The sequence below is a fragment of the Lampris incognitus genome, chromosome 7, assembly GCF_029633865.1.
Source record: "Lampris incognitus isolate fLamInc1 chromosome 7, fLamInc1.hap2, whole genome shotgun sequence".
Taxonomy (NCBI): Eukaryota; Metazoa; Chordata; class Actinopteri; order Lampriformes; family Lampridae; genus Lampris; species Lampris incognitus.
In genome coordinates, this window is record NC_079217.1 from 31,727,730 (window position 1) to 31,749,522 (window position 21,793).

A 21,793-nucleotide genomic window follows, 5' to 3' on the forward strand; every position below is an offset into this window, starting at 1 on the left:
TTTCTCTCTCTTCCTCTCACTCTCTCCTGCTCTGTCTTCCCTTTTTCCCCACTCTCTCTCTCTCTCTCTCTCTCTCTCTCTCTCTCTCTCTCTCTCTCTCTCTCTCTCTCTCTCTCTCTCTCTCTCTCTCTCTCTCTCTCTCTCTCTCTCTCTCTCTCTCTCTCTCTGCAAGTCCTGAACAGCAGTCCTGATTTCTCTGTGGGATGGGTTGTGGTTTTCTCAGCAATGTTACCAGTTTGCCTGTCTGGGTCAGCCCACATGTGGAACACAGTAGGACAAGGGTTACCCCCCCTTCCCTTCACCCCCCCTTCTCCATTCTCCCATTCTTTCCCTCTTTCTGTCTGTCTGTTGTCCTGTCTGTCTCCCTCATCCCAAGGACGGTGATTATTTGGTGGCTTGCTGGCTTGCCCCTGTGTGCTCACACTCAGCGTGTGGAATTATTTTTGTACGGGGGAGCTGCGTTTGATTGCCGTGCAGGGACCCTGCCTCATACAATGGCTCCCCTGTTCAGAGGCCCCCAGGTCTCTGCATTAGACCAGAGCCATGGGGGTGCCGTGGAGTTGGTGGAACAAGGCTGGGGGTGGGGGTGTTGGGCGTTAAGGATAAGTCTACGGAGAACCCCTCTCTTTTTACCCTCTTGGACCCCCCCCCCGACACACACACAGAAAACCAAACCCCTCATCGGCCGCCGTGGGCCACCTTAACCCTCCACCTTCGCCCCCACCTCACTATGGTGACTTTAGGGATCCTGAGGAAAATCATCAGAAAAGAAAACACACACACACACACACACACACACACACACACACACACACACACGCACGCACGCACGCACACATACACAATGTCGACTGTTTCGGCTCCTTTTACTTTTTCAGTTTCTCGTCCTGGTTTTCCCTGTTGAGAAAAAGTGGTTTGTCACAAGCCCGGCATTCTCCCCGTAGCAGTCTTTGTGCTAAATACTCAACGCTCTCCACACAGCAGCAGCACTTGTGTTTTTCTCTGTGCATTTTTGGGTCTGTTTTTCCACTCGCTGATTTATGCCTGGGGGCAGCTAAAATTAAGAGCATTTCGGTGCCGCCCAGGGTGCCTGTGTAAGTGGAGGAATGTGGTGGCCGAGTTCTGCTCCATAAGGTGAAATGAATAGGCCGCACATACGTGGAGTCTTGCCTCTCTGAATTTTATTTTTCAGATGTATGATTTGCAGATAAAAATATCGACCGAGCTCAGGGCCTATCTAATGTTTGGGAAATTATGTGCACCCAAAGCTAGTCCCGTTCAATGGTGTACTAAATTCATAAGGTGTGAGTTATTTTTCCTTGGACCCTGTTTGTGAGAGATACACAGAAATAAAATATGACAAAGAAAAAGGGGCTAGAGCTGTGTGTTACAGTGATTAACCTGAACCTTCTGCCGCCACCTGCTGGCTATACAGCCTAGTTACTGTTCATGAGGCTTCTGAGTGAAGAACTATTATACAGTAGCATGGGCGGCCTTGAGCATCCGGTGGCCCGTTTCAAGAGCTAATGCCACACCCCACAAAACAATATATAAAAGAGAAAAGAGGGGGGAAAGCGAGTATTCAAGTTGGTTTGCATCAATAATGGCTTCTTTTCTAACTTAAACCTAAATGCATTATGGGCACTTTCAGCATCATGGACAGCTCAGCATAGAAAATTATCAAAACAATTCCCTTAATTAAAAGATGAAACAATGATATTTTTTGCTTTGGAATGAGGAGAGGCCTCGCCCTTCTCGGCAACTTCTAGTCCGCATTGAATAGTGCTAGGTGTTATGTATCAGCTCAGATGGCAGCTGAGCGCCCACTAGTGGTGACTTTCATGTATGAGCTTTGAATGAAGCAACCACAGCTCGCCTCGCCACAATATGTAAATTAACAAGCACGAAACCATCCAGACCCACGGCGAACCTGTACTGCACGTGTAGGTGTAGCAAGGCCTTGTCAAAGGCGGCAAAGCAGACGTCCCTCTCAGGTCATCCATGAGTGAGTGACTGACCAGAATTTGCCACTTGCCACAAATATACCTGGCCGAAGCTGGCAGAACGGTGTGGCGTTCAACGTCGAAAGTTTGACCCCACCCCCCGTTTGATTTGATTGGTTTAACTGTCAATTTAAAGGTCGATTTTGGTGGGGTTAAACATCGATTTCCATTGGTTTGGATTTGGGTTTGGGCGGGGCTAAACAGGCTTGGGGTTATGGTTAGAGATGGGTGGATAGGATTAAAAGTTCGATGTTTAACCCCGGCCCATCCTGCAGGCTGCAGTTAGGTACTCCTCACTTGCCACGCATAGCCAATGGTGGCAGTTGCAGTTGCATGCACGTCCTAGCAGTTGTGCATGCATCCTACTAAACGTCCCTACTAAATGTCCCTGCCAAACATCCCTCTCTGGTCGTCCCTGAGTGAGTGAGTGAGTGAGTGGGTGGGTGAGTGAGTGAGTGGGTGAGTGAGTGAGTGAGTGAGTGAGTGAGTGAGTGAGTGAGTGAGTGAGTGGGTGAGTGAGTGAGTGAGTGAGTGAGTGAGTGAGTGAGTGAGTGAGTGAGTGAGTGAGTGAGTGGGGTGAGTGAGTGAGTGAGTGAGTGAGTGAGTGAGTGAGTGAGTGAGTGAGTGAGTGAGTGAGTGAGTGAGTGAGTGAGTGGGTGAGTGAGTGACCACAATTTGCCACTTGCCACACATAGCCCACAGCAGCAGTTGCACATGCATCCCTCTAAACATCCCCACTAAACACCCCTCTCAGGTCGTCCATGAGTGAGTGAGTGACCACAATTTGCCACACAGAGCCCATGATGGCAGTTGCATGTGCATCATCAAAAAAAAAAGTGGGTGACTTATTCAATTCTTGTATGTCCGTCGGGGGGCCCTTTGGGAGGGCAGGGTCCATTTCAATTGAAATGGGTGAAACATAGCCAGGCTGCCAATGTACGGGTCGAATAGGTCTTTATTATTGTCCTCTCAAATGGTTGTTATTTCAACAGGTAAAAATCATAAAATTATTCTACAAAAAGTATTACAGCAGGTAACATATTCAACATCCAAAGTAACACTGACCTTATAAGCACAACAATATGTGATTCCTGTTCAGATGCTTTTTATGAGAATATTTGCCTTTACATATATATATATATATAGTTTGTCTCTTTCAACAGAATTGAAAATGGAAAAATAGATTCCCCTCTGTCTCACTGTCTCTACTTTTGTCTAATGCTGTTGCAGGTAGCTCATCATTATCCTACAACGCTCCATCTCACACAGACCCGTCCCCTCGCCTAGCTGCCAAAGAAGGTAGGAACGATGTGCACTGTCCATTAACTGCCGTCCATCCATTCCCTCTAGCAAGTCTTTCTGAGTGTATTTCACTTGATGGCCTACATCACATCCCTGTCATAAAGGCAAGCCACAGTATCTACATGACATTCATTCCCCAGTGTACACGTGATTCCTTAAAACCTTAATGAATCCATATATGTGTTGATACGAGGGATTTGTTAAACAGAGTCAGGGGAGGATGCTGGTCCATAGAGGGGAAGGGAACGGAGAGGAAGAGAGGAGAGAGAGAAAAGAGAGAGAGAGACAGAGAGAGAGAGAGAGAGAGAGAGAGAGAGAGAGAGAGAGAGAGAGAGAGAGAGAGAGAGAGAGAGAGAGAGAGAGAGAGAGAGAGAGAGAGAGAGAGAGAGAGAGAGAGAGAGAGAGAGAGAGACACACACACACGCGCGCGCGGACACACACACGGGCACATGGGCACACACATACACACTTAGAGAAAGAGAGATTAGTTGAGGGACTAAACAGGGCATTCTCATTAGCCAAAATTATTTAGCAAAAACAATAAAGCAGCATTTGTGCCTCCCAGTGCCTGCTCTATGATAGTCTCACAGCGGTGTCCAACGGCCCAACTTACCACACTCACAAACCACAAACACATAATGAGTGAAGACAGAGACCTCTGTCCCACCCACACACACACACACACACACACACACACACACGCAGTGACAGCTTGAGGCAGGTGCTCCTTTTGTGCTGCTGAAATAATAACAGCAGAACCAGTGCAGACAGACTGTGCTATTGAGGGGCCTATACCTGAACTCAGCACAACAGCACATGGTTCATCAGAGAGGGCCAGCTCAGAGCCGAGGCATATTAACAAGACAAAAGGTGTTCGGTGATGAGTACTATCCTCAGAAGGAGCTATAGCAAGAAGGAAACCTGGTTGTTATGGCGAAAGGGGACCATAAGGCAAAGCATATGAATGAGGCCGTGTGAAAAGGACGAGGCTTCAGACTCAGGTGGCAGGGCCACAATGCGCAAATGTGGCAGAAGACGTTGATTGTTCTCCGCACTACAGACTGCATATAGGAGTGGCTACAGGTTGGCCCGAACAGCAAACACTCTTAAAGGACAGAGAGGAGAGAAAAGAAAAGTTTTAGGCGAGAGCAAGGGGGATGATCCGCAGCCCAGGTCATGAGACATACTGGAAGCTGAGCGCCGCCTGCCGCACAACAAGGGAAACCTCATTTATGCCGTTTTCTGATTTTCTTTCCTTTCATGCGAAGAGCATTGTTTTGTATGTTCCCTTTGCAGCCAGTTCGAGGACTTGGTGATGATGTAAAAACATATCCGTCAGACTCTGCAGTGCAAAAACAAGCTATTCTACTTATCCATTCGACACTTTCAAAAGGTGTATTTTCCAAAAAAACATCAAATAATTTTTGGCGAAGAAACATCCATTCACATGAAATGATTTCCCTGCAGAGAGGTCTCCTTTCTGTGGTCTTGTGCACCATGCCATGTTTCAAGTTATGCGTTGTTCTTCAGAGAAATTTTCGAAATTTGAGAAATTTCACTGAAAGCAAATACGATTACAGCTCTTTTCTTTTCCGTATCACACAAAGCAAGGGAAGACTGGAGGAGAGATTTAACATCGTTCAGAGAGTTTGCAGTGAGGTCATTAGCTAAACTTCGCATTTCACTGGGGAAATCATAAGCCCACTAATGATCATCGTATTGAATTAACAAGATTAATGGGGTCATTAAATTAACAAATCCTTAATAAACCACAACTATATTTGACAAATAAAAAGCTTATGATTGATTAGCCACCAAATAGGCACCGTCCCCAGTTTTGCTGACAAATATTGTTTCGATACTTGAGCCACAAGCTAAAATTAATAGTCATGCTCCTAGAGACTACACACCATCTGCACTTTCCTCTGGGCAGCTTCTTGCAGCTCTGGCTCTGTGCTGAGGACAACAGCACCGGACGAAGGCTACGCTGCGTATCTGAGAAAAAACGCGACACATCCTTTAACATCAGCTATATGGTGTCACCACCGCAGACAGCAGTAAGGACTGCAATAACAGTGATAGTCTTTCTAACAGGATGAGGGCCCCTATTTAAGAGGGAGGAGAGGAAACACTAGCACTGATAAGTGTCCCTCTCTCTCTCCCTCTCTCTCTCTTGCTTGCTCTCTCTGGCCCAGCGGTGCACATTAGAAGGCCATAATGTACTTGTTCTCGCCCAGTCTCAATACCAATCCACCAATGGACGGGGCAGATAAGGTTCTGCGTGGTCACCCCTGACCTCTGTCTTCCTGGCCCTCACCGTCAGGTGTTTGGACTGGCAGGAACAGCCGATCACTCCCTTCTGCAGCATTTCCTTTTCACACAGAGATGATTTCTATTATGGGCTCCTGTAGAACTGAATGTGCCACTCTCTGAACTCCATAATCTCAGCCAGCGACCAGAAAAGTGTTTTGAAAGTGTTTTATGTATATATATATATATATATATATATATATATATATATATATATATATATATAAAGAAGAGAGAGAGAGAGAGAGAGAGAGAGAGAGAGAGAGAGAGAGAGAGAGAGAGAGAGAGAGAGAGAGAGACAAGTAGTAAATGAGTGACTTCTGAAATGAAAACAATAAAAACCCTTGCACATGAGTATCGAATAAGATACAGGCCTTCAAAATTGTTCTTATCGACTTGATAGTCATGAATTGCACATGACAGTAAATTTATATATTTGTTTTTTGTTCTTTTTTTTATTATTATTAGATTAAAGAAAAAAATTCTCCCCAAAATGAAGTAAACCAGAGAAGAGAAATAAGGCTTTGACTCAGTGGCAAACTCAACAGTATTCCATAAAAGAGGGCTCGCTTTAAGAAGAAGCCTTTATCAACATTTGCCAGATCGGACTTGCCAGATGTTCCAGTTCATACTGTCTTCAGAGACCAGCTGAATGCCGTAACAGGCTCTTTGGGGTAGAGTAAGCAAGGGCATACAGCAGGAGACAACCTTTAATCTGCTCCAGACCGCGTGGTGTAAAATGCAATGTTATGAATAAAAGGGAGCATATAAAACATGGAATGCAGCAGCTATGAAAGGGTGTGTGTGTGTGTGTGTGTGTGTGTGTGTGTGTGTGTGTGTGTGTGTGTGTGTGTGTGTGTGTGTGTGTGTGTGTGTGTGTGTGTGTGTGTGTGTGTGTGTGTGTCAGGGTGTACACGCACCCCCCACCGCCTGGGTGTTCCAGTATGCCCATGATGCAATTAGAAATTCAGCCACTTACATCAGCCCTTGGCTAATGAATGGAGACTTTTAGACTGACAGACTATATTCTAGGATCTGTATCAGCTGCTGACAGGCTTCAGATTGTTTTGTTTCTTCTTTAGGATGATTGATTCTACAGTATGGTCCTCTGCTCGGGAATGAGTAACATTGCAGGGTGCTGCTCCCTGTGGTTAACTTGACCGTCTTGTCTAAAAAGATCCCAGGTTAGGGCCTGCAGCAATCAGATGTGCCCATTAAAAAATCATGTGACCTGTTGACAGACATTCAGGAGGACACTTCCCTCCTACCAGCGCCACTTTGTCTTTGAGCATTTTTTAAGCGTATCACTTAAAACTCAGAGTTTTGCCCTGAATCTTTGTCAAAGCCCTTTCTAAAAAGCGTGTTTGTATTTCACGTTCAGCTATTTGCTGAATTGCTCCAACGCTTTCTGTTGTGGTTTTGAGCGCCAGTGGTTTCTGTTTGTGCGGGCTGCTATGAAACTTTGGAATCTCATAAATCCAGACAGGGGCCACTCATATTCTCCACTTCTCGTCAGGTCAACGTGGAGTGATGGTGATTCACCTTGATCAAAGTAGCTCTTCCTCTGCCAAGTCCTGGTGGCCCGGGAGCCTGCAGGAGCGGCCTGACCTGCCACTCGCCGGCACAACTGCTCACCTTCGCATTCCTAAATTCACCAAACAAGACAAATCAAAGCGTTTTGCTTCATCTAGAGAAATAAAACAAGAAATGCAATAACCTGGAAACTTTGAAAGGACTTTTGACATTCTTTACCTGTCCACAAGCACTTGTTTTGCCCCAGTGCTTGCTGCTGTGCACAGGGAACAACATGTACAATGCACATCTGCATCCAGCTACACAGAGACACATGGACATATAATCTTTCTCCGTCACACAACACACACACACACACACACACACACACACACACACACATGAATAGATTCTGCTTACACATTGCTAGCCGTCTCGTCCTCCATGGCTCTATTCACATACAGATGGCTTTTTAAGCAACCTGTATTATGGGTATTAAAAAAAGTGTACCCTGTCTAAGTCTCTCTCCCTGTCCTTGGCTCAGACTGTGGGTTAAAAAGGTCCGAGTCTCTCTCTCTCTCTCTCTCTCTCTCTCCTCTCTCTCTCTCTCTCTCTCTCTCTTTCTCTCATTTACATCATTTTGTTCTACTTTTTTCTCTTCTCTTTTTGTGTGTATGCTATCTGTCTGTCTCCTTCTTTCCATCTATCTCAGTCTTTCTCTGCCCTCTCTCCTTCTGTGTGTCTAGTAGTACTTGAGCCTTGTTTGACTAGCTGGTCCTACAGTCTAAGTCTCCCCAGGAGCATGCACCACACCCCAGACCGGAGTGGAAACTGGCTCAAGTCGCAGTCAGAGCGGAGGCCTGGAAAAATGAAGGGGGTGGGGGCAGCAGCTCCGTGTGTGCACCATTCGGGGCTGTGTTTGTAACGGCTAGCTCGCTATCGCGTACCCCTGACCCGTCGGGGTGCTTTATTTGGTCATTTTTACGCCTTCCGGTCATTTCTTTCTTTGACCAGCAACTCCACACCTTTTGAGTCTGATCTCCTCTACTTCAATTCTGGCCCAATATACCCTCCTCAGTCAGTCAGTCAGTCTCAGTCAGTCAGTCAAGTCAGGGAGTCTCCAGCCGTCCAGACTGCCAAAACGCTGTGCTGGTTTGGGGTATTTGAGGCAGTGAGATATTATAGTTTCTCCTCTTCCTTTTTCCCTTGAAATGCAAGGGGTGTTAAGAAGATATGGAGCAGTCCACGTCCATGCATTACTATTACACTGCATCTCCTACAGCCCACAACAGACCGAGGCCGGGTGTGCTGCCCTCATTTTACTGTTGTTGTTTTTTTGTTCCCCCCCCCCCGAAATTCCAATGTTTGTGTTTTCCGTTTTCCATTTTTGTGCATTTGGTTTATGTCTTTTTTTAAATCTCCACGCTTTATGGTTTCTCGAACACCCTCAGGTTCATCCTCTCTGCTCCCTCTCCCTCGCCGTCTTTTCTTTCTCTCTCTCTTTCTTTGTCGCCCACTCTATCTGCTTTTCCATCTTCGTATATCTTCCCTTTTTACTTTCTCCCACTCCTTCTTTCCCTCCATTCTGTTCTGCATGCGACCCTTTCTCTGCTCGTGGATGGAGGTAGCCCCGTTATGTTTTTTTTTTGGGGGGGGGGATTCAGGATGGGGGTGGGGGTGGTTTTTTTTAGCAGAGTGGGGGGGTGCAGTAAAACAAAGAGAGGTTTGTCTGCAGGCGAGGGAGGCAGGAAACGCAAGTCTCCCAGGACTCTCCCCAGTCGCTGCTCTTTGGCTATCCTGCGGCCAACACCAGATTGGACCTGACAGCCTCCACGGAGCCCCAGCGGCCCGCCCGCCATTCGTCTCTCTCTCTCTCTCTCTCTCTCTCTCTCTCTCTCTCTCTCTCTCTCTCTCTCTCTCTCTCTCTCTCTCTCTCTCTCTCTCTCTCTCCTCTCTCTCTCTCTCTCTCTCTCTCTCTCTCTCCTCTGATCTCCTCCTCTGTCTTTCGTTTCTTTGTTTCACTTGTTGGAGGCCCGTCTACTTCACCTGATTTTTCCTCACGTCCCTCAGTGTTTAGTTTTTTCGTTATGCTTTCACTTCGTCATTCTTTTTCTACGTTGCCCCCCCCCCCCACACACACACACACCCACCACCACCACCTCCACCACCCATTTCGACCGCAGACAGAAAGAAAGAGTAGGTCTTTGTTCGGGCCCGGCCAGCCACGGGGCCCTGAGAGACAACATCAGGGTTAAAAGTTGAAAAGTTAGAAATCAGTGGGAAAAAAAAGATCAAGAGGTCTTTCAACAGCGGGACGCTTTCCTGCTGGAAGACGCCTCTTCCGAGACGTAAAAAGACAAGTGAGAAAAGGGGAAATCATGTGAAATAACATCCCGTGAAAATAGTGAATGTGACATGATTGGATTTGAAATATGTTTCAAACAGTGACCGATTCTGAAACGAGTTGCTGGTGTGGTAGCTATCCAGGCAATTTTAGTCTATAATCGCTGGAGAAAGACTCGGGAGTTATGGTTTCAATTGAACTTCTGAGAGGAGCTGAGCTATGAGAAGAGAACGAGAGCGCAGCAAAAACCAGAGCTTTGTCATTGTAGAGCGTTTATGTTGATGTCCACAAGAGGGCAGTATTGTATAGTGTTTAGCGTTAAGGCGTACCGGTGGATGTTTCGCCTTATGGTTTTGCATTACACGGGTCATGAGACCATACACAGACTGAATTTGTTGTGGCTTTATTGCAGCTGGGCATCCTCATCCTCCTCACTTTAAAGCATGCACGCACACAGGCTGAATGTAGGTCACGTTAGCGTTCATTCAACATTGCTGTGAAAACCAGATGCCTGAGGTTTATCAAATTACCAAATTTACCAAACATTAAATGAGAACAACATTTTTAGACAGACAGAATTAAATTGTCGAAAGTGTCTATGCATGCTCAGTAATCCAGGTAAGGAACGCTCAGAAAGTTGGATCAGTTCATCTGGACACGACGTTTACTGAGAGAAACGTTTCATCACTCATCTAGGGGACCTCTTCAGTCTCAGCTGACTGCAGGTATCCCCACCCTTATAAACAATGCATTGGCATGACGACCGAAACAAACAATCAACAACCAACCAACAATTCTCATATGCAAATGTGAGCATGACCATTAACTAGAGCTACAATGGCCATGTGTGCTATTCACAGAGGATTGGGGAATGATTGCAATCACGGTAAGATGGCTACAGATGTAGGAGAGGAGCCCGAGGAGCCCCCCCCCCCTCGTTTCAGGGATGGTTGTTCCCTCTTCACATAGATGGCCTCTTTGTCTTCATGTTCACACCAGTGTAACCTGTCCATAACGTTCCCGTGTGGTAGGAGATCTACGCTGCTGATTCTGGGTTTAGTATCTACATTATATAAATCTGGGGAGTCGGGAGTCGTGGCCTGACGCGTGGACTCTTCTGTGCCCTGTGAAGAGCTGACACGTCAGCCCACGACTCCGTAGTCTACACCCATCTGCAGGCCAGTGGCCACTCTTTCAAGGATGAGGATGTGCACACCCTTGATAGGGAGGAACGCTGATTTGAACGGGGAGTCAAAGAGAGGTCATCTATGTGAAGAGGGTACGACCTACCCTGAACCGGGGGGGGGGGGGGGGAGTACATCTGTCGCCATTTCACAATGCTGTGAGTGCAACCCTCCCCTATTCCTCTGTGAATAGTACACATGACCATTGAAAGTCTAGTTAAAAGTCACACCCATATTTGCACATGAAACTGATCGATTGTTTTCGGTCGGTGTGCCACTGTATCGTTTATAAGGGTGGGGGGTGCCTGCAGTCAGCTGAGACTGAAGAGGTCACTTAGATGACGATGAAACGTTTCTCTCAGTAAGCGTTGTGTCCAGACGAACGGATGCAACCTTCTGAGAATGTATCACAAGGTTTATTTGCTTTTCTGTAATTGACCACTTATTTTATATTGAGACATATTGTTCTCATGGGGTGTTCGCTGTCTAGATGTATATGTCAGAAACACATACACACACAAACATGCAGCCATACACAATACCTTTGAAATGTATTTCAACACCACAAACCTTTGAGTTGGTAACAAAAAATATAGAACTAAAAAAAAAATATTGAACTGTTTTTATTCTTTTGATATGTATGGTATATTGTCAGACATGCAGGTAAATGCATTGCCACATGGCACCTTTTTCCAAACATTTGTTTAGGGAAGTTTTAATTAGCATGTGTGTGTGTTGTCTGCCCTTTTTGACATTCATTCATCAAAATATTCAGATTTTGGAGCCGCCAAGCAAAGCCACAGTCTTCTCATGTGGGCCTTTGAGCTGTTGCTCCGGTTGAATTGAGAGCTAAATGGGGTCCTGCATATATCAGGAGGGCAGACTTTTCCTTGTCTCATCGTCTCTGCCCAGATCTCGGTAGACTGTCTTGTTATTCAAATCATTCACTAAACAAGTCACAAACCTGCTTCGTTAGCCTCAAGGCTATTGCGAGGCGGTAAGGGCGCTTGACCTCTTAAATGCTGGATGATCCCAACAGTATTCTCTGTCATCACCCTTTATGTTCCCTCCACAGTGTGACCCCCCCCCCCAAGGATAACGCTGCTGACAAAATGATTTGTAGAGCCAGAGAACACAGGAGAAAGCCTGCAGCTCTCAGCAATGGCTGAAATGTATATCTGCCTTTATGTTTCTAATGCCAAGCCGACAATAATGTGGTGGCTCGCACTTGTCTGAGCACAATGATGCAAACTACCAAGGGTGTTGGGTGGTCGCCCGTCTAGCCAAATGAATTTGACGTCGAGTGGTAGATGGGGATTCCCAGTCTAAATTGAATGCACCTCTGATTCATCTGCTCACACCAGAGTAATTGAAGGCAACTTGCAGCTTTCTTGTCTCAAGGAGCATTCATTCATTCGTTCATTCATTCATTCATTCAGGACCTTTTCAACCTCCTCAAAGCTTTAGAATAATTTTAGGTGTTCAACAAAGGCTTGGGAAAGTCATTTGTTATGTGTGTGTGTGTGTGTGTGCGTGCGTGCGTGCGTGTGTGCACATGTGAATGAATGTATCTATTGTGCAAGTCCCCATATCTGTGGTCAGTATGTTGCCAGCTACACAACCAACTGATATTGTATCAAAAACATATTTTGGGCCTTCCGCCGCTGGGCCGTTGCCACAAGTGAAGTGAAATCATATTAGCCCGGCCAGAGTCTGTGCAGACTATCTTGGACCTCCCTCTAAGCAGGCAGGGAAAACCTTCCCATAGATGCCTGTTGGCATGGTTCCCTACCTGTGACAGCATGTTAAACTCAATACTCTCTTCTTTAGGCTAACTTGTCCTGTGCACAAGGAAATGGGACACTAACCGCACAAAATCCATGTACACCCACACAGTCACACGTTTTAAAGCAGACATTTGATAAGGAGTGAATGAACGTAGAAAGTGCAGAAAGTGACAACGTATGAAACAGGTTGTCGAGCACTGGATGGCTTCTGAACTGCTTAGAGATATAAAGTGTGTGTGTGTGTGTGTGTGTGTGTGTGTGTGTGTGTGTGTGTGTGTGTGTGTGTGTGTGTCTGCGTGCATTCTGAGTAAGTCTGAATGCATCCGTGACATCTAAATCCAGCCCGAGGTGAGAAAGGCGTTTGAAGAATATTTGTGACACTTAAAATTTGGTCCTCTTCCCCCCCCCCCCTTTTTTTTTTGCCTCAGATACTTCATATGACGCTGTACGGCGGACTGGGTGGTCAAACAACATGCATAGCGGCAAAGGTAAGGGCACTAAAATGACTCATACCCCAAAACCACTCGTGATGGGAAGCAAGCAAGTGGGACTTTTTAAGCGTCTCATGTTTTCTTTTCAGGATCATTACAGACATGGTCAGATGGGGTTTGCAAATTCTTATCACCATTAGTTCGAGCCAACAAAGTCAGATGTTATGGTTTAGAAGAATATAATGAGTGGCAAAAAATGTAGACAAGCATGGGAAAAGGTTTAAAAGTCAATACACAGTACATCTGCTATGTGTGGATTACCTGCTACTGTCTACAGTGTCTTGACTGCTCGTCTGTTTCATCCCAACGGGTTAAAACAAATGTCAAGCTATCTTCTTTTTTTTTTTCAAATGCTATTTGGCCACAGTCTGAATCATACTATGGGAGTGCCAACATCCACAGAGTCTAGACACATAACGCAGACCACCAAAGATTTAAACTTCTGTTGTCAGAACAAGAACAGGCGCTCAAAAGAGCACGTTACAGCTACCAGTTGCTGCCCTGTTTTCTTTGGACTGCTGCTGACATACCATCAAGACGTGCTGCCTGCTTATCCAGAGCCACCCTGCTGATGTTTTCACTAAACTGCTTTCTTCCACTCTCTTGTCTGTTTCTCTGCTTTCTCCCTTTCCTTCATTCCTCTCCATCTTCCTTTGCCCTTGTCCCCACTCCGTGTCCATTTTCTCTCTCGCTTTGCCCATCTATGCCTCCCCTGCCCCTCTGCAGGCTCACCGGTTGTTACTCAGAACGTGTCCAAGTCCACCGAGCAGCCCCGAGCCCAACCAGGTAAATGGCCTACCTACCACGTGTCGTACTCCTGGCTAACATCTGGTATACAGCTAGCTCACTAGCGTTGCTACTAGCTCCCCTTTGTGTCTGATTGATGGGGTTGCACTGAGCTGACATAGCCATTACCTGTATCTGTATGCCAGTTAAAGCGGAAGTGGGTCTGTATTGGGAAGTGTGGCACAACTTTATGCTATGAAAATAGTCCTGGCATAAACACAACTGCGCTGACTGTAAAGCTTTCTGTTGTTTTTTTTTTCTTTTTTGAACAACCAGTTACAGATTGAGTAGTTATTGAAGGCAGTAGGTCTACATGGATATCAGAAGAAAACTACAAAAGATGCGTTCATATCTTTCTCTGTTAAGAACCTTATCAGGGGACACAGAGCAATCTGTTTTTAACAGGTTGAGTTACTGGCATAATTGCTCATACAAGGTCGGTTTAATGAAAAAAGGGCGTATGTGGGAAGAGAAAACTCGCTACTTTAATCACAGAAGGTTGACTCAGTTCATCTGGATACAATGTTTATTGACAGATACCTTTCATCACTCAACTAAGTGACCTCTTCATTCTAAACTGAGTGCAGGTATCCCCACCCTTATAAACAATAGGGGGTGGTCGTTCCCTCTACGTTAGGAGAGAACGACCACCCCCTATTGTGAACTATTAATAATAATAAATAAATAAATCTTATATAGCGCTTCTCACTCAGTCGCTTTACAATTAAATGGGGTGAAAGACAACAGATAAATACAACACAGACATACAGGGGTGGATGGGAAAAGGGGGGGGGGCACAGAGGACGCCAGCAGTAATCTCCCACTTAAACACATACAAAGGGCAAGAAAACCAAAAAACAACAGCACTGTAGACGTTTCTGTAGGGGTTTACTCTCGTAGCCTGTTCCTATTATTATGTTCCCCGATATCATTATATTCTATCCTATTATTATATTCTATTCCCCAATCCTCTGTGAATAGTACACGTGGCCATTGGGACTCTAGTTAATGGTTACACCCATATTTGCATATGAAAACTGGTCGTTTGTTTCGGTCGTTAGTCAACTGTATTGTAATGTATTGTTTATAAGGGTGGGGATACCTGCAGTCAGTTTACACTGATGAGGTCACTTAGTTGAGTGATGAAACGCATCTGTCAATAAACGCTGTATCCCAATGAACTGATTCAACCTTCTTTGATTTTCTTACCTGGCTTATTGAGCATGCAGCAAGACACTCGCTACTTTAACGTTTGCATAAGCCGCATAACCAGGACTTTTTGACTCAGGGTTAGCTTTAGCTTAGTACACTGTAGCTTGTATATGCAGACAAGGCGTTAGCTTTTTGCATCATAAACACCAGTGACAGAGAGGAGCAAACCATGACTTTTTTAGCTCAGGTTAGCCTTGACTTTTTGACGAATACCTTATCCAATGCACGCAGACAAGGCACAAGAGAGCACATCAGCTCAATGAAATCCAAGCAATAAACACTATATTGCTTGGCTGACCAAGGGTAAATGTGTGGTGATGATGTTTGGTGATGACCCAAGTTTACTGGGTTGGGCCCTCGCTGCCCTTGACCCTGAACTGGGTGAAGTAGATGTAGTTTATGTTCTCTACCAACTACCACTAAGTAAGAGCCAAGTGACAGACTAATGCACTTGATGCACACTAACTGGCTTTGGGTTAATGTGTTGAGACATTGAGTGAATGTGCAGACAACATGCCATCGGACATGTTGAGATAGGCTCTGGTCACCACCCTAAATTGAATTAAGCAAGTATAGCAAGTGAACGAATGGTGAATACCAATTATTAGTTGACTATGCTGCAGGCTACTCTGTCACTTTCTCAACCATCAGACTGATGCAGCTCTCTCATTACCCACAGATCCCTACCAGATTCTTGGTCCCACCAGTAGTCGCCTAGCCAATCCAGGTAAGATAAGGAGCAATTACATACACCCTGACTCTCACCTATATGACGTATCTAGTATATAAAGGTGATATATCTTTGTCTAGGCTTGTTGCGTCACCTCTAAAATGTACAAATTTTAGATTTAATTTGCTCTGGCTTCTCTATAAATATATGAGTCATTGACTTTTAAAATAACTTGGTTAAACAACTTGGTCTTTGGTTAGATGAAGATAGATCATTGTTTGAAACTAGCTTTTCTATCTTCTAACAATCAGGTTCAGGTCAGATCCAACTGTGGCAGTTCCTACTGGAGCTTCTGTCTGATAGTGCCAATGCCGGCTGCATCACCTGGGAGGGCACCAACGGCGAGTTTAAGATGACTGATCCCGATGAGGTGGCGCGGCGCTGGGGCGAGCGCAAAAGCAAGCCCAACATGAACTACGACAAGCTGAGCCGCGCACTGCGCTACTACTACGACAAGAATATCATGACCAAGGTTCACGGCAAGCGCTACGCCTACAAATTCGACTTCCATGGCATCGCACAGGCCCTGCAGCCGCACCCCACTGAGTCATCGATGTACAAGTACCCCTCGGACCTGGCCTATGTGCCTTCCTACCATGCCCATCAGCAAAAGGTCAATTTTGTGTCCCCCCATCCGCCCTCCATGCCAGTCACCTCCTCCAACTTTTTTGGACCCACTGCTCCCTATTGGAGTTCACCCACTGCAGGCATCTACCCGAACCCAAATGTTCCCCGCCACCCCAATACCCATGTCCCATCCCATCTTGGCAGTTACTACTAAACTACTCCTCTATTATCATCCAGCAGCCCCCCCTCCAAAAAAAACCTCCCCTCTTCACCTTTTTTTTTTCCAAAAAAGCAAGTCCCCATTTGCTGACCTGTACTCACATTGACACCAAACCAACTAAGACTTAATTAATAGAGGTAATTGTCCTCTGAAGGAATTCTGCTCCTTAATGGCCAAATGAAGGGTGGTAAAATTGAAGGATTTTTTTGTTTTTGTTTTTTCTATGTAAGAATTTATAAAACAACTGGATGCGTTGATCCAAAAAATGGAATACTACTTACTTTTTTAAAGACTAGAAACTGTTCCCAAGTTTGTTGATGTATTGGACGTGTGTCTATGTTTCCTGTGCCTTTCTCCTTCACATCCTCCTGAAAGCTGCACCCGTGGGCCAGTTAATGTCCCTTCCAAAAACTTTGACACGGTTACACAATTACACAGCCATAGTATAAGGAAAAGGGGGAGTGACCGAAGCCTATCTCCTTCCAGTTTCCTTGTGTGTCCAACAACCAGACATGGGCCCAGTCTTTATGGGTCTTAATCTACATCCTCCTCTGTGTATCATCACGAATATTATGCTTTTCAAGCATGTGCCTGTCGCTCCATTTCCAGTATTGCCGGGCTTCTCCAACTCACATTTTATTCCCCGTATCTGCGTCTGTGTGTCCGTGCATCTGCATCCCTTTATGTGTGTGTGGAGAGTCCTCTGGAATTTGTTGGATGAGGGGAGCTCTCGGAGAGATGGACTTTTCTCAGCACTGAATGATATTTGGCGACTGGAATATGCCATTTATTTTATCCTCCAAACTGGAAGGCTAGAGAAGAGTTGAATGCCAGAGATGGAAGCGCTGTATGTTTTGCAGACCTGGATCAATGATTGATTTAAATCCTTTGCATTTGTGTTTGCTTCAGTCTGGTTGGAGCTCAGGATGGGCAAAATATCCACCACTTTTGAGGCAATGCAGTTGGCTCCACTGTGCTGGAGAAGCTCAGCCAAGTAATGATGCAATCGGTAACAGAAAAAAAAGAAGAAAAGATTCAATCCAGGTCAGATGTTTTCAGGGGGCCACACACCAGGCTATTAAATGTTCGCCATGCTGTTTGCCTTTCAGCCATGCCATTCCCAGACATTTTGTTGCTGGACCAAGTACAGTAATAATGTGAATGTTTTCTGGTTTGTGAAATGCATATAAGGGGATACCCTGCAGCAAAATCAAATGTTGTCAGTTGTTTTCAGTGGGTAAAAGTGCTAAAGGTGCTATGTGTAATTCTACCTAAAACCTGACCTCTATCATTCAGCCATGTGAATAACAACAACAAACCAAACCAAGCAAGACTAACAAATTCAAATGGAGATGCAGTGGCTGCACAAAACATTTGCTGATCATTCATTTTTGAACACTCTCGGTAGATATCATTTGCTGTGACCACTGCATAGTCAGGACTGTGAGTGTGAGCTGAGTCTTTTGGGGGGACCAGGTGTAAAAAAAAAAACAAAACAAAAAAAACAGCGCAACTGGCCCGTCTATTGTGTTTGTGAATGCAGAGATCAGGGGTGGGGAGGGTGAGTCGTTTACCTTGTTCCAGTCAAAACCAGTCATCAGTGTCCCCTGCTGATATTTACTTTTCATATGCTTCAGGAAAGCCAAAATATTACACATAGAACCTTTATATTGAGAAACAAATCCCTTTATACTTGACATCTTTGCTGTACATAGGGCCACCTATCTTAATCTAAAATAAGCCTAAAAGTTTAATATCTATACATATACATATGGAATTTAGTGAATGCTTTTATCCAAAGTGCCTAACTGTGTATACCATGAATGCATCCATTTTGAATATGGGTGTCCCAGTGGTAGTCAACTCCCTTACACCTAGCATGGTCAGTGCCCCATTGTGAACACTGAGCTACACAGGAACATATCATTTGTGCTCTTTTAGCATGGGACTGAGTTGGATCTGAACCATGATCAGTAAGATACAACAAATCATCTCTGTATCGGAGCAGAAATCTGACAAATTTTGATTTTGAAGTGCACTTTGACAATAACAGATTGTCGTGGTTTCTCCTTCCTCTGTATCCAGGCCAGTCATGACCTAGTGTGTGGGTCAGCAGAGAGGTGGCATGGCATTAGTCATGTTATTTATCAACAGTCAGTCAGTTTGCATTTGGCCAGGGCCAGATCAACGTTTGAGAGCAGCTGTTGAATGTTAATTGCTCACTGAATCAAACACCGGCAAAATGCACATGAATCTCGAGACAGGATTTGACCCTAATTTAATAGTGTCATGTCAAAGCATATCCATATTCAGGTGTTCAAGAGTTTATGGCAAATTTATTCCTTTAAAGTAACTGAAAGTGGACACTTGAAAATAAATTACTTGGGGATAAGTAATTTATCAAAGAACAAAGCCAATAAGTATGACAAGATGAAACAGAAATCCTCAGATTCGCGAACGCTGTGCGTTTGTCAGACCTATTTTCTATTATTTTGTAAGCATCAGTCAACTAGGCATTAAAGCAACTTACTGTATAAATTATGCAGAGTTATTTTCATATGTGACACAATATTAAAAAAGTCAAGAGAATTAATACGAGTTGACCTCGGTCAAAAATGCAAACCTTTTAAGTCCATTTCTGCTAAGTGGTTTGTTCAACATTTTAAGCGTTTTATATCTGTACATTTGGGCAATACATTTTTACATTTGATGTTTTTCTTGTTGTTGTTATTATTTCTAAAATTCGGTTTTTAATGTCCTCAGTGCCAAGAAGCGCACAAGATATTTTCTAGTTATTCCCAAGTCACCAAATACCTGCTTGAATCATAACCCAATAATCAACCTACAGATTTTTTTTAATACTCCATATACAACATATGATATTATGTTTTTCGTTATGAAATCACTTTCATGCCTGATAGCCCCTGAAAATGGCAGCTTTCCCTGTGCCTTAAAAATTGCAAAGTATTATATGCAAAAAATGCAAAACATACAAATAATATCCACAATTAGCCTCTCTTGAAGTTTATAGCTTTAAGTGAATGCAGAAGAAGGGAACATGTAAATTGTAGCATAAAGAAATTATCCTAAATATGTACCCTTAAATTCCATGTTTAACAAGAATTAATATTCATTGAAAGGGAATTTTGCTACTTCGTATATGCAATGTATTTTGGATATCAAATATATAAATATATATATATATAAATGTAATATTTTACAATTAACCAATGTATTATTATTATTGTCATTCCTGCAATGTATGACATATTACCTTTTGAAAAAGGGCTTTTGTATAGAAAAAATGTGACAAAATAAATGTTTTACCTCTCAAGTTATCTTCAATGGTCTGCTCATTGCCTGGACAAAAAGGGTAGTAATAAACTAAGGCTCTTTCTAAACTTTCCATTATGATGGCCAGTAAGTGCAAAAAAATATCAAAACTATTTTTTTTCATACTATCTTGCCCTTTTGCAACTCTCCATTACTCAGCTATAGCAACAAAAAAATAAAAAATAAAAAAAATAAAAAACTTTATTGCTGTCTTCATCCACTTATTTTAAACACCCATCCTAATTTAGGGGGATTTAATAGGTTAACATTTGCAGGGAATCCTACCTTCCTCCTGGATCTACCAGGTCAAATTTCATGGAAATTTGAACGTCAATTGTATTGAGATCATATTATCTTCATATCTGGAAATGTCTCTGTAATATAATCTCTTACATACGCACATAAACTGCTGGAGTGCAGGCATTAAATTTAGATGGTGGAGGGGGTTGAAAGGAGGGCGGGGAAATAGGAGATGACCGTTTTGTATGTTTCTTATTCTATGCACTGGATTGGAGGGGAAGAAAAAAAAAGAAATTGGCAAGAATGTTGATTCAGACTCGCATTGCCCAGAATGAATCCATTGTTGTCAGTTCCATTTCAAAAGATGAATTTATAAGTCATTCTGTAAAGTATATGTAAGTTGTACGGTTTTCAAATAAAGAAAGTGTGTGACAGTGCAGCTGGATCCAGGGAAGTAACTTAGATCCGGCATCCTCTTTGCACTTTTGGCTCCCTCTGCTGGACCAACACACCAGAGACCTGCTGCAGCTTGCACACCAAATGAGAAGGCTCGGATGCTCATGGGCTCCAATTTGCATCTTCTTACTTGCAATGTAAAAAAAAAATTTTTTAAGTACAGATATAGTACCTTTTTTTTTAATTAGCCAAAGACTAATTGATTGATCAGCTAGAAAGTAGAACGCAATGTCTCATATATCACATAGTGATGCAGTGCTGTGATCAAGACAACTTCTCACTCACTTTACAATCAAAATATTTGCCAGCTAATCTGGAGATTAGAGGCAATAACCCCCCTGTGTTTCAAAATTTGGAGCCATTTGAAGCCATTCCCAATGCTTTATATTATTTGGATATTTATACATGAACTCCTACCTTCCCACTGAGCACCAGACCTCAACATAGCGGCTGCGCATTGGCTATCAAGATGAGAATACATCTGGCTAAATGTAGCCCATTTAGACCAAACTGTTGAATGAATTATAACATAATAATGTCTTACCCAAACAACCACAAAATCCATGTCCAGATATTTTAATTGTTGTTGTTTTTGTTTTAATAGTGGTTGTTCAGACCAAGCTGTCTGCTAAACTTTATTTTTTGATCAAATTTTAGTCAGGCTATAGCCTAGACAGCATGTCAAGGCTTTAGCCTGATAGTATTAGCCTAGACGTGCTGTCCAGCCGAAATCTGAATGAAAAATTAAAGTTTCATAGATGACTAAATCTAAACCTGAATCTTAAACAGTTAAAGTTGTTTGGGTGATGCATAATTATGTAATTATGAAATAAACAGTTTGATCTAAAAGTGGGCTACATTTAGCCAGACATAAACTAGATCAAAGCTGGTGCATAGCTGCCATGTTAAACTCAGGACTGGTCCTCAGTAGGATGATTTCAGTGCCTTTCTCAAGCTATTCATCCTAAGGTTTACCAAAGATGTTTCAAAATATGACTTGTATCGTCCTGAATGCCAATACTGTGGACCTACTCTTGTTTGTCTCTATTTTGCTTCTATACAAACATCTTGTCAAACGGGTACAAACTGTATTTTGTATCATATCCTTTCTAAATACCAAGTAGCAGGTGTTGCTTATCATGCAGCTGGCATGTGAGAGCCATGCACCATAGACAAAAGAGTCTTCTCTGTAATTGAGATGTGCTTACAGGCACGTGTGCCCAATTTCTGCTGTTATTATGTTCAGTCACATAAAAAATGTATTTTACTTCCAAATGTTCACTGACTCTTGTGTTTGTGTCTGATTATCTAGCTCA

The 21,793-nt window shown here is 43.7% G+C and overlaps 1 protein-coding gene across 1 annotated transcript; it reads left to right on the forward strand.

Annotated features, from left to right (window-relative positions):
* The first annotated feature begins 3,215 nt into the window (after nt 1–3,215).
* Nucleotides 3,216–21,752, forward strand: fli1 (Fli-1 proto-oncogene, ETS transcription factor). Its single transcript, XM_056283237.1, has 5 exons — nt 3,216–3,302; nt 12,871–12,930; nt 13,660–13,719; nt 15,611–15,658; nt 15,913–21,752. Exons 2-5 carry the CDS (start codon nt 12,915–12,917, stop codon nt 16,440–16,442), a joined length of 654 nt encoding a protein of 217 aa, XP_056139212.1. The 5' UTR covers nt 3,216–3,302; nt 12,871–12,914; the 3' UTR covers nt 16,443–21,752.
* The last annotated feature ends 41 nt before the right edge of the window (nt 21,753–21,793 follow it).

Excerpts from the sequence above, each read along its gene's own strand:
- fli1 (XM_056283237.1), top strand. Across the intron at positions 13,720-15,610 it reads GCAGCCCCGAGCCCAACCAG|ATCCCTACCAGATTCTTGGT; the intron begins GTAAATGGCCTA and ends CATTACCCACAG. Across the intron at positions 15,659-15,912 it reads TAGTCGCCTAGCCAATCCAG|GTTCAGGTCAGATCCAACTG; the intron begins GTAAGATAAGGA and ends TCTAACAATCAG.